This window comes from Meles meles, chromosome X, assembly GCF_922984935.1.
Source record: "Meles meles chromosome X, mMelMel3.1 paternal haplotype, whole genome shotgun sequence".
In the NCBI taxonomy this organism is placed as follows: domain Eukaryota; kingdom Metazoa; phylum Chordata; class Mammalia; order Carnivora; family Mustelidae; genus Meles; species Meles meles.
Genome location: NC_060087.1, coordinates 21,895,260 through 21,907,951, shown reverse-complemented (window position 1 = coordinate 21,907,951; position 12,692 = coordinate 21,895,260). Strand labels below are relative to the sequence as shown.

At 46.0% G+C, this 12,692-nt stretch overlaps 2 protein-coding genes and 1 non-coding gene across 3 annotated transcripts; all 3 read right to left on the bottom strand.

Annotated features, from left to right (window-relative positions):
• Positions 1-2,009: 2,009 nt before the first annotated feature.
• Positions 2,010-3,035, bottom strand: LOC123935380 (melanoma-associated antigen B5-like). The gene has a single exon (XM_045996130.1). It carries the CDS (start codon positions 3,033-3,035, stop codon positions 2,010-2,012), a length of 1,026 nt encoding a protein of 341 aa, XP_045852086.1.
• A 4,890-nt stretch (positions 3,036-7,925) lies between these two features.
• LOC123934571 (melanoma-associated antigen B17-like) lies at positions 7,926-8,912 on the bottom strand. The gene has a single exon (XM_045994734.1). It carries the CDS (start codon positions 8,910-8,912, stop codon positions 7,926-7,928), a length of 987 nt encoding a protein of 328 aa, XP_045850690.1.
• Positions 8,913-12,040: 3,128 nt separating this feature from the next.
• LOC123935667 lies at positions 12,041-12,143 on the bottom strand. The gene has a single exon (XR_006816954.1). It is a non-coding gene; the product is annotated as a U6 spliceosomal RNA (small nuclear RNA).
• Positions 12,144-12,692: the final 549 nt, after the last annotated feature.

Genomic DNA, 12,692 nt, shown 5'->3' with positions numbered 1-12,692 from the left:
TTTGGTGTGTGGTTTTTCTTTCCCCACCTGGATACAACTTAAAACTCCTTGCTTTTTGTCGGGGACCTACTCTTTACATTCTTCTCAGTTGTCCTTCCGTTCAAATCACCTCTATTTTAGTTTGTTTCCTCCCCACCAAAATCTAACCTTCTCTTAGAATTTGCCAAAATATAACCAAGATAATCTAATTAAAATGCTCTTTTAATGCAGTGTGGACTCTGACTTCGCCAGTTCAAAGCAAGTAAGTGTCAATACAGTGCCTTCTGGGGGTGTCACCTCAAGGGAGTTCATCCTTTTCTCTCAAAACATCCTGGAGTCATTGTGTTTAGAACACCTATTTGTGCACTATATTTTTCTTTATTGAGATAGTAACAAAGATACCTTTGATTCTTGTTTTTTTGGAGCTGAATTGTGTCCCCCCAAAATGTATGTTGATGCCATGACACCCCCCCCCACCGGCCGCATACCTCAGAATGTGACTATAGTTGGAGATGAAGTCATAAAAGAGATGATTAAATTAAAATTAGGCCATTAGGGTGGGCCATTACCCACTCTGATTAGTGTCCTTATTTTAAAAAGACTAGGGCCCAAAAGAGACATCAGAGATTCTTACACACAAAAGGACAACCAAATAAAGTGGGTGGCCATATGGGAACCAAGGAGAGCCACCTTAGAGGAAACCAATCTTGCCAGCTCCTTGACATTGGACTTCCAGCCTTCAGAACTATGAGAAAATAAATTTGATTTTAAACCACCTAGTGTGTGTTATTATCTTAGGGCATTCCTAACAGGTTAATACACTGCCCTAGGGAGAGATTTCTTTTTGGATTATCTACAGTGCCGAAGTAATTTATCAGAGTTGTTTTAATGGCCTCCTTTTTACCCCATGAGGTGAGGAAGGAACTTCTACTCTGTGGTTATGTGGACTTCAAACATGTACCACCTGACACGGCAGAGATGAGACGGACAACTGGTTATTAATCATGTGTACTCACTTGGCTAGGGGAGAAGGGCACAATGTGCTACATAGTACAATGTGAGGGTCACCGAGGTACACAATGAATGAGCACATTTGTGGGAGGCAATTTTTGGTGTCAAGAGGTTGAGGTGACCTTATTTCCCATGGTACCATGTAATCAGCTTCTTTGAATAATTCTGCAAGCTGGTAGGGAACAGAGATCTGCTACTTAGGAATAAGCACAGTATGTCCCTCGTCCCCTTGATGAAGATGGTTGTTTGATAGTGGACCTTATCTGCAAATGTGCAGTCTGGAGGGGAACTTTCATTTAGGCAACTTGAGGCCCTGTTGGTTTCACTAAATTTCAAGGAACCCATAACATTGAACCTTAATTTCAGACCTTATAGCACAGTGTAATTTTCCGTTTAGAGATGTTTTTTTTCTCTCATCTCTGAGATGCATCATCTTAAGGTATAGCCTCTGATCACCATTCCCACACCCTCAGTCTAGTCCATCATGTAGTTTAATTTTAAATTACATCACATAGGTTGACCTGCAAGATCCCCAAACTTAAACTGCCTTTTTTCAGGGAATATACACACTCATCTGCCCTAGGACACCTCCCTCCTCATCCTATTTTTCTTTTTTTAACTTTCTCATAAGACATAGAGGGTATCTCAATATCTTCCTTTCTAAAGTTCTATGGGAAAGGCTAGGTCTTTATCTTAGCATTCCCATTCCTAGCATGGGACTTTCCAGAAAGAAGATTACTCAGTAGACATTTGGAGAATAAGAGAATATGAGGTCTGACTTGTTGTGAAGTAATGTCCTTAAATTCTTTAATAAACTAAGGATATTGAAGTGTAGGTCCTTTAATTTTATGAAACAAAAGACTGAAGGAATAAAGAGCACCAAAGTTGATGTTTTATCATTTTTTTTTATGTTTCATTATCACAGTAAATTTATTATGGGATTCTTTCCCATTTCCCTGAAAATCCCTACTATGATGTCATATTTTCTTATTTAGATGATTTTTTTAAAACCTCAGATTTCAATAGGAGTGGGAGAAACTGCTGGATGTGCCCCTGTAATGCACACTGGCTATTGTGGTAGGTCTGGCTCGGGCTCTTGCTTCCTCCTCTCTCAAAACTTCTTCATATCTTGATGAGAAGACATTGGGAACCATCTCATTGATCTTGGCCAAAAATTCCAGGACTTTCATCTTGCTGGTTTCAGCTTGAGCTTTCGGACCCCACAGGAACTCATAGCGTGGAGGTTCACTGTTCAGTACTTGGCGGTACTCCAGGTACCGTAGTCTCACCAAGTCTTTGGTGATGAGCTTTCTGGGCTCACCGTAGATGAAATGCTTCCTCCCAGCAAATACTCGCATCATACCCAGGAATTTCCAGATGTCTTCCTCAGTAGCACAGTTGCCCTTCATGAAGATCACACCCAGGACTGTCATCAGGAGACCGGTCTTGGGTAACCCCCTGCCAGCACGCACCCTCCCATTGTTAGGGAGTTTCATTTTGCTGACCAGGTCATAGGAGTGTCTGGTTGAGTCAACTTCTTTCAGTTCGACTGCAAAGACAACCTCAATGCGTTCAGAGGCTCTCTTAAGGATCTCAGGATATTGTTTTTTGTAATTTTGGCCAATAATCTTCATCATGTCTTCCTTCACAATGGGCTGTTTCATTTTATATTTGTACAGAAGAAACTGTTCCAGCAAACCCACCTTCATAGTTAGAATATCAATGCATGAGCTCTTAGTAGAAGGTGAGACCTTAGGGAAACATAGGTGCTCCTCATCTTGCCTGTCCTCACCCTCATCAGATCTTGTACCAGAAATATCTGAAGAGGTAATGGTGGTAGACAGGCCACCCCAAGACTCCTGGGAAGTGCTGGTTGACTCTGTAGGTGATAGATTTGGGGTATTACCCTCCAAAACAGGAGAAGAGGAGGCAGGGGGCTCTTCCATTGCTACAGGGGCCTGAACTCCCTTGTGATTCTGGAAGTCACTGCGAGACTGGTGGCATTTCTCACGAGTGCGGTGCTTATTCTTCTGACCCCGAGGCATAATGAGTATTATCACGGACAATGGTCAGGAGTGTGAGTGGGAGAGCAGGCAATGAGGGCCCACTGAAGGAAGATGAAGGTTAATGGACACTCTATGCCACCTTCGGCATGAAAACACCACCTTGGCTGGTGGTATCTAAGGAAGGCTACATTTGTGGTTTTCCTCGAGGGCACTTCTCTAAAAACCCACAAGGCTCCCGTTCCCTAATCAGCCGGTCCGTTGGGAAACCTGTGAAGGAAAGTAGAGTGAGGTTTATGCTGCTGCATGCCAGACCTGCCTCAGGCATGCTGGGGTGACAGTAGGGGCTGCCGGTCTCGTGGTTGAGGAGTCTCTTATGGAAGACACACATTCAACTAGTGGCAGGTCATGGGGTTTTTTCCTCTGTTCTTCTGAGGCTGACATCACAAGCATCCCTGGCACCCACAATAAGGATGTGAAAGGGGTCTCCAGCTTATAATTCCTGTCTAGGTCTGAATGTTCAGTGGGTAATTTTCTATCTGGGCCTCTTTGTGGTCCTCAGTCCTCGTTAAGGGTCCTTACTTTGGATCTGTGTAGGGCCTTGCACCTCTACCCCTTTCATTGAATGGTAACTGGACCTTCAGACTAAGGATTCCAGTCCCTCTAAATCTGATAGAAATAAGTGTTTGGGGATTTTTGACTTGATAACCTGGCCCTAGTTCTTAGGGCTGAAGCCAGGGGTACAGCCAGATTCTTGGTTACTCTTTCTGTTTAGTGGTGGGTAGTCCCTTGGTCCTTGCTTTGATCCCTGACCCTTTTCGTGGCCTGGAGTTCCTCCCTCCCTTACCCTTAGACCTGCCCCTCATATCAAGGTCTTTACCACCCTGTGACCCCTAGAAGAAAGTGAGGATCTCCTTATCCGGTCATACCTGTCCTTGGTGTCCTGCAGCTGGAAGCTTGTAAGAAACTAATGCTTTCTGTTCTCCTACTGTTAGGGGCGTGTGGTCCTTTAGTCCTCAGGGTATTCACTTTGGCCTGTGAAATCTTTCCACTGTTGCTGCCTAAGCCACACCCCTTAGACTAAGTCTCTCATCCCCTTGTGACACCATGGGAGGAAGTGAATATGTCACGTCAACAATGCTCAGGTATCCAAGGGCTTCTAGCAAAGGCAGGGTTCTATGTGATTCTCTCAGGTCTGAGGGAAAAGGGTTCCCTACGTTCTCACTCAGAATCCTCTTCGTTACTGGTAGGGCCTGAGACTCCTTCCTTTGCTTGCCTGAGGTCTCTTACCTTAAACCATGGGAGCCCCATAGTAACTAGCATCATAGGTAGACAGGCTGGCAACCCCTCTCAGACCTAGGAGGCCAAGGCAGAGCGGCCAAGATAAACATGCCCTCACTTGTTTTGGGGGTTCTCGGGGCCACAAGAGCTTTGGTTTACATGGGTGATCTTAGGCTGAAAGAAAGTGGAAACCCAGGGCCTGCTCAAGTTACTCCTGCCTGTTCCTTTCCAGGTGTGATATCAGGATTCAGGCTTCATGGGGCCCTCTCTGACCCAGGTGTGGGTTTGCCCCTAGTCTTCTCTTAGGATCCTTACCTTGACTCCTAGCAGGCCCTGGGTTTCCACTTTCTTTCAGCCTAAGATCACCCATGTAGACCAAAGCTCTCTTGGCCCTGAGGACCCCAAAATAAGTGAGGGAAAGCTTATCTTGGCAGCTATGCCAAGGGGGTCACCTACCAGTCTTCCTGTGATTCTAGTTATTATGGGGTGTTTGCCTCCTTAGGCCTCATTCATCAGAATTTTCATATTGACTTCTGTCTCTTCTTTTTTTTTTTTAAAGATTTTATTTATTTATGTATTTGACAGACAGATCACAAGTAGGCAGAGAGACAGGCAGAGAGAAAGGGGGAAGCAGGCTCCCTGCTGAGCAGAGAGCCCAATGTGGGGCTTGATCCCAGGACCCTGGGATCATGACCTGAGCCAAAGGCAAAGCCTTTAACCCACTGAGCCACCCAGGTGCCCCGACTTCTGTCTCTTCTTTGAAAGGCTTCCTGGGAAATACCTCATCCTTCCAAACACTTGCTTAGTCTCCCTACTGCAAAGCTAGCAGTGAATGGGTTGATTCCCAGGGTGATGTGAGATGAAGAAGCTGGGAAGGGTAGGGGCCCACAGCTGGTGGTGTGCTTTCACAGAAAGCAAGCTGATCTCTTCCTTCTCATCACAGTCTTAGCCTCTTCCATAATTTCACTTCTAAGAGATTTACTTTCCACAATGAAGGGGCTCAGCCACATGAACTGTGAGTCCCTGATCTTTTGAGGTTTACTGACATTTCCTTTGTTGGTAATGTAATTGTCACTGAAGACTGTCTCTTTCTTCATTCATACTGCACCCCATTTTGTTATTTTTATTGCTTGTTCCTTGGGCTATGTATTCCAGAACTGTATTTTGGGTATGAAGTTGTGCTTTTTAACACCTAAAATACATTTTGAATACTGAGCTGAAAAATGAAATAAGCGACACAGGGGCGCCTCACCCTGGGAGGAGTGGCAATGTGGGCTCTAGAGGAATCTGGAGCCAGGGTCTAGGCAAGCAGAGTTACTTTCCCACCTTCAATTTGAGAATATTCTAAGTTCTTCAGCTGAAAAGTGAGTCCAATAATGTTTATCAGGACAATAGGCCTACATTTGATGTGTTTAACCCACCTGGCACAGTGTTGGGCAAAGTTCAGTGTTTTTATTTATTATTTTTTTTAAAGATTTTATTTATTTGAAAGAGCATGAGCAGGGGGAAGGTCAGAGGGAGAAGGAGAGGGACAAGCAGACTCCCCGCTGAGTGTGAAGCCGGACTCAGGGCTTCATCCCAGGGCCCTGAGATCATAACCTGAGCTGAAGTCAGCTGCTTAACCAACAGTCAGTCAACTAGGCACCCCTAAGTTTGGTACTTTTAATGAATGGCAGTTATTACTAAGATGATTTTTACCCTAGGTGGTGACATCGTTTCCTCACAGAATTTTATTTCCAGCTTGAATTAGAGAATATGCAACTCCAAACAATATAGCAATCCAAATCCACGAAATTCTCCTGGACAAATAAAACGCAATAGCATTTGCCCATCAAAGCATCTATTGTTTGGGGCACTTGGGTGGCTCAGTGGGTTAAAGCCTCTGCCTTCAGCTCGGGTCATGATCCCGGGGTCCTGGGATCGAGCCCCGCATCAGGCTCTCTGCTCAGCGGAGAGCCTGCTTTCTCCTCTCTCTCTCTGCCTGCCTCTTTGCCAATTTGTGATCGGTCAAATAAGTAAATAAAATCTTTAAAAAAAATCATCCATTGTTTAATATGAGTTTGGCGTTGTCTTCTCCAGTTGGATGCAACTATAAGTTGCTATTTGTGCCAAGGATCAACAACTTCCCTCCTGGGTCCATTTCCATCCAAACCACCCCCTATTTTCATTCATTTTATCGCCACTAAAATTTGGTCCCTCCCTTAAGGGTTTGACAAATTATACTCAAAATAACTTCGTTAAAAATGCCCTTTTAATGGATTAAGAGCTTTTACTTATCCTGTGATAAGTGGTAAAGTCCAAGGGCTTCTTGGAATCTCACTTCAATGGAGTATTACCCTGATTACTCAGAAACTCTCTGGACACTCTATGCCTAGAACACATTTGTGAACTGTCGCCTGCACTGGAGCAAGCATACAGGACCCCTTCCATTCCGGCCCCAGCCAGGGACTGCCAGTGGTTTTGTCACAGTCCCAAAGTAACTGTGAAAATCTTTTCCATTCTAGGCCTAGTCTCTCAATGTGGAACCACTGACTGAGGACCAGGTCCTCGCCCTGCCAGGTGCTCCCACAGCCACATCTAGCCCCTGCACAGCCTGGCTTAGAAAGACCTCCCCCTCAAGGGACTGGCACTTTAACCAGGCCAGCACAGCCTTGATCAGGTAATTTACACCATACTGTTCACATCTAGGACCTCCCCTTGTGCACCTTTTTACTTATCATTTATTTATTTCTTAGAATGTATCTTACCATCCTCATTGTATGCTGACTACTGCTAAAGTCTACAATTCTATGTGCTGTGGTCCAGTCTTATTTTTCTTAACCATCCCGGTGCTTTTAGGGAGCTTTCCAAAGAGCAGGTCATCAATTGATGCTAGAGGAAAAAAGGGAATGAGCCAGAAGTTTAATTTATTTGATTTAATTTCTCACACTTTTTGAGTTAGCTATGCATATCCAGGTACATATCATTTAACTTTAAAAGTAAAGACAAAGAGAATGGTTACTTATGTGTCACCAATTTTTGATCCCAAGTATTTTCTTATGATGTTCTTTCACATTCCCATGAAAAACCCAATTCCAGTAACATGTTACCTTGCTCTGTAGCAAAAAGAAAATACTGAAGGTTTTTCAGCTTGTTTACAAAAACGAATCTCTTACTTTTAAACCTGAATAGCAATAAATGTGTTATCTATGGCATTAATAAACTTAGATTCAGATGCAAAATATTCAGTTAAAATGAACAACATTTGAACACTTAAAGAAAACATAGACCTACAAATGACTTATGTGCAACAGGAAAAAAAAAAAAGCAATGCTCCTTATTATCTGATTTTGGATCATAAATATAGTATAGATGGTTTGTGACTTTCTTTTTCTTATACCAAACCTGTAACTCTCCCTTGTAAGACAGCAATAAATGAGATCCATGCCATTCTTAAGTTTATATTCTAGAGCTAAATGAACTATTACAAGAAAAAAAAAAACATTTGAGAGCACCTAAATAAGTATAACTATATGTGTTTATAGAAGCTAACAGTTTAGAACAAACAGGAGGAACATCTATGCTTATTTTCCCTCCTATCCCTAGGGCTCTGCACTACTGGGAAGGTGTCTTCTTCCACCCCTGGGAAAAGCAGCCGCCCAGACTGCCTGACTAGACGCGGCGCCTGCTACGGGCCCCCTTCGCTGCAGCCCCCCTGGCCTGGGGTCTGGCCCCCGCGCGCTCCTCCTCCTCTAGCAGAGCCTCCTCATAGAGCTGGGGGTAAGAGCTGGGCACCGTGTCGTTGATCTTGGCCAGGACCTGCAGCACCTGCATCTTGCTGGTCTCCGCGCGAGCCTTCGGGCCCCACAGGAACTCGTGGCGCAGAGGGTCACTGGCGGGCACGGGGCGGTACTCCACGTAGCCCTGGCGCACCAGGTCTCGGGTGATGAGCTTGCGCGGCTCACCGAAGACCGGGTGCCTCTTGCCCTCCTGCACGCCCAGCACGTTGAGGAACTCCCAGACCTCCTCCTCGCTGGCGCGGTTGCCCTTCATGAAGATCACGCCCAGGAGCGCCATCAGGAGGCCGGTCTTGGGCAGCCCCTTGCTGCCGCCGCCCAGGGTGCCCTCGCCCGGGAGGGCCATCTTGCTGACCAGCGTGTAGGACTGGCCGCGGGCGTTGACCTCCCGCAGCTCCAGCCCGAAGACTAGCTCCATGCGCTGGCAGGTGAGCCTGAAGATCTCGGGGAAGTGCTCGCGGTACTTCCTGCCAATGATCTTCAGCAGTGCGGCACGCATCAGGGGCTCCCCAGAGCTGTGCTTCTCCAGCAGGAACTGCACCAGCATCCCGGCCTTGCGGATTAGGGGGGTCTTGCGAGTGGCCAGAGGGGCGGCCGGGGCCGCAGCCGCGGCCAGATTCTCAGCACCCCGGTCGCCTGGCAGGCCTGGGGATTCTGGGCCAGGAGACCCAGGGGCCGGGCCACCCTGGGGTGGTGAAGATGGACCCGCCTCCTCTGGGGAGGCCGGGGGAGCGCGGGGGGGCTCCTCTGCTGCTGCTGCTGCTGCTACAGCAACAGGAGCACCCCCGACACCCTGAGCCTCACCGCGGCCCTGGTGGCGTTTCTCCCGGACACGGGCCTTGTTCTTCTGGCGCCGAGGCATGGCGACACTGGGCAGGGCTGGCAGGCAGCGAGGGCACCTGGAGAGGGGGAATAGTGAGGTGGGGGGAGCCCGTTCAGCGGAGAGATTCCACCTTGGCTTTGCCCATGGCTGCCCCTGCAGGGTCCCTCAGGGCACTGCTCTAGGACCCCACAGGGCTCCCGTTACCCTGGTCAGCCTGGGCCCTGAGGAGGAAGGTGGTGTGCGCCTTGGGCCCCAGCCAGCCAGCCAGCCCTGCCTGGGCGTTACCAGGGTGACGGCAGTGTTCCTGACCAGCCCGGACCCTCCTAGGCCAAGGCCAAGGCCAGGATAGGGGACTCCACATGGCCTCTGTTCTAGGGTATGGATTCCCCCGATCGTCGCAAAGGCCGTCTCCTTCCCGCCAGTGGACCTGGGGGTCTCTGCCTGTGCTGAGCTGAGCCAGAGTCCGGCAGTCCCGGGACAAGGCCTGCAATCCCCGAGATCCTGGGAGATAAGTGAAGGGACCAGGAGCTTAACCACCATGTTGGGGCCTCGGAGCCCCGAGAGCAGGGGCGGAGCAGGGCAGGCCTGTTCTACCTCTCCTTCCGGGAGAGTGGGTCTGGGGGATTATTGAGGGTGTGTCCCCACAGTTGTAACCCGGGACTCCTCGCTCCTCGACCCCTAACAGTATACAGGTCCCCAGTTTGGGCTCACCCTAGGCAGCAGCTGTCCGACAAGGCCTCACTGCCCACGGCGTGGTCCAGAGGAAGTTCTCGAGGGCCAAGAGGTCCACTTCCGGTCATGTGGGTCTGGGCCCCCAAGAGGACCCTGGAGGGTGGGGGCGGGCTCTGTGGGCGGTTCTTTGGGCGGGGCTCTGTGGGCGGGGTAGGGAGTGATGGAGGTAGTGTGTGGTGTGCTGGATTGTAGGGGGAGGAGTCCCACAGGGCTCACACGGGGGCTTTCACTGACTCGTCTCAGCCTGTTGTTCTCACACCAAGGAAGGGCCTCATTCTGTTCCCTACCTCCCTTAGGAAGTATTTGGGGGCCTGAGCTTAGCTGCATTGTTGGAGCCCTCCACACGTGGGACTCTTGGCCCCCACTTATGCGGTGGTTGCATACCTCATTACTCGCTCAGTGTCTCACTACACTCCTAAAAGGTCCTTGGATCCTCCAGTCAGCTGACCTAAGGCCAACTCTTCACACCGAAGACTTCAGATCTGTGAGCCCTCTGATAAGAATTCAAGGTACACCTCATCACGCAGCTCCTGCCTGAGGCTTCCCAGACATGGCTGTCGTAGGGTAAGAATCCCGTGGGATCCCTTTTCTGGGTGGATGAGCCCTTCAGGTTTCATTCAGGGAACTTGCAGAGAGTTAGCAGGTTTGGAGTTCCTTCCTTTTCTCACTTCATACCTTGCCATACCCCAGTCAAGGCCCTTAGAAATCCCATGGGGAAGTGGGGTGCTCCTTAACCTGACCACCTTCCTGGGGTTTCTTTTAGTTGACATCATTCTCATTGCTCCAAGGTTCTGGAATGAATTTCCATCCTTATGTATAATTATTGTGATACTTGCTAGTCTATTTTAGTTTGTACCTTGTACCTTTTGTTCTATTGAGATGTTAACGAAGCCCAGTCCACTTTCAATGGCAAATTTTCAATTGGTTATTAGCACAGCTTGTGGAATCACACTGCTACAAACAACCCATACATTTTTTTTTAGGATTTTATTTATTTATTTGACAGAGACACAGCGAGAGAAGGAACACAAGCAGGGCGAGTGGGAGAGGGAGAAGAAGTCTTCTCTCTGAGCAGGGAGCCGGATGAAGGGCTCGATCTCAAGATCCTAGAATCCTGACCTGAGCCGAAGACAGACGCTTAACCGACTGTACCACCCAGGTGTCCCTTTCAGTAAGTTTTTAAAATTTTTTTTAATTTAAATTCAGTTTAACGTACAATGTATTATTAGTGTCAGAGGTAGAGTTTAGTGATTCATCAGTTGCATATAACACCTAGTGCTCATTCCATCATGTGACCTCCTTAATGCCCATTCCCCTACCCACCTCCCCTCTAGCCACCCTCAGTTTGCATCCTGTATTAAGATCCTCTCATGGTTTGTCTCGCTCTCTGTTTTCATCTTCTTTTATTTTTTCTTCCCTTCCCCTGTGTTCATCTGTTTTGTTTCTTGAATTCCACATATGAGTGAAATCATATGGTATTTGTGTTTCTCTAACATATTTCACTTAGAATAATGCACTCTAGTTCCAGTCACGTCATTGCAAGTGACAAGATTTCATTCTGATGCCTGAGTAATGTTCTATTGTATATATATACACCACCACTTCTTTACCCGTTCGTCTGTTGGTGGACATCTGGGCTCTTTCCATATTTTGGCTATTGTGGATGTTGCTGCCCCTTCAAGTCAATATTCTTGTACCCTTTGGATAAATGTCAGGTTGTAGGGTAGTTCTATTTTTAACTCTTTGAGGAACTGTCATACTGTTTCCCAGAGTGTTTGCATCTGTTTGCATTCCCAACAGTGTAAGAGGGTTCTCCTTTCTCTCTGCATCCTCACCACTACCTGTTGTTTCCTGTGTTGTTAATTTTAGCCAATCTGACTGATGTAAGGTGGTATCTTATTGTGGTTTTGATTTGTGTTAGCCTGTCAGTATGTTTTTGTAGTTATCTCCTAAAGAAACTGGAGATGTCTTTTTGGTTTTGTATTAAGCATATCTTGGATATTATTGTTTTCAGTAATATATTTTCCATTACATGTTGTAATTTGTTAGTGATTTTGTTTTTTCAGATTCCTTAATTTGCTATGTTGATTTTTTTATACAACGTCTTTCTGAAGTTGTTTATGTGTCTTAATAATTTCTGTACCAATTACTTGGAACTTTTTAATTAAGATATCATGTTGCCACCATTTTTACCTCTTTCTTTTCATTATTTTTTCCTTTTATTTACTTTGGTATTCATATTCTTGTCTGATAGTTGTGTACTGTGTATGTGTTTTCATCCAGTTGTAGACAGTGGATTTGATATCATATGTCTTTGTTTTCTTGTCAAACCTATTAGATATATTTGTAGTAGTTCCCATTTAGTATATTCATTATAGATTTTAAAAAATGGAAATTATTTTCTTTCTTTCTTTCTCTATCTTTTTTTTCTTTTTTCCCATATGGAACACTTAACAAATTTGCATGTCATCCTTGCACAGGGCCCATGCTAGTCTTCTCTGTATCGTTCCAATTTTACTGTATTTGGTGCCAAAGTAAGCATGGAAATTCTTTTGTAATGCAAGCTTGCCAAAACTTATTATCATCAGCAAGTGTTGTTTATTTATTTTGTCAAAAGCTTTTTCTTTACCCTTGCACATAGTCCCATCCTTTTCCCCTCTTTTTTTTTCCCCCTATGATAGTGATTTCCATTTGGCAGCATTTTCTAATGTTAATTCACTGCTATATTGGAAATACTATGAATTTATTTAGGATATTTGTCTCTATGAAGTGAGCTTGGCTTTAGTGTTATTTTATTGAGGGATTCTCACCTGGTCTTTGTATCAAAAAGAGGTAGCCTATTTTAGTGATTGAATAACTCCCAAGTTTTTGTATAATTTAAAAAAGTTTATATGAGGTGGTGATTACTTTTTCCTTTATCATTTTGTGTAAGAAACCCAAAGGCCTGGATGGCCCTGGAGTCTTTTGATGTTGCCTTGGGTTAGACTGCTGTTTCCATTTCTGATTTTGTTGATTGAAGATGTCTATCTCTCTGTGGGCCTAGTTCCTTATTTATTTTACGTTAACCTTAAAAGTAAGCATCCAGTT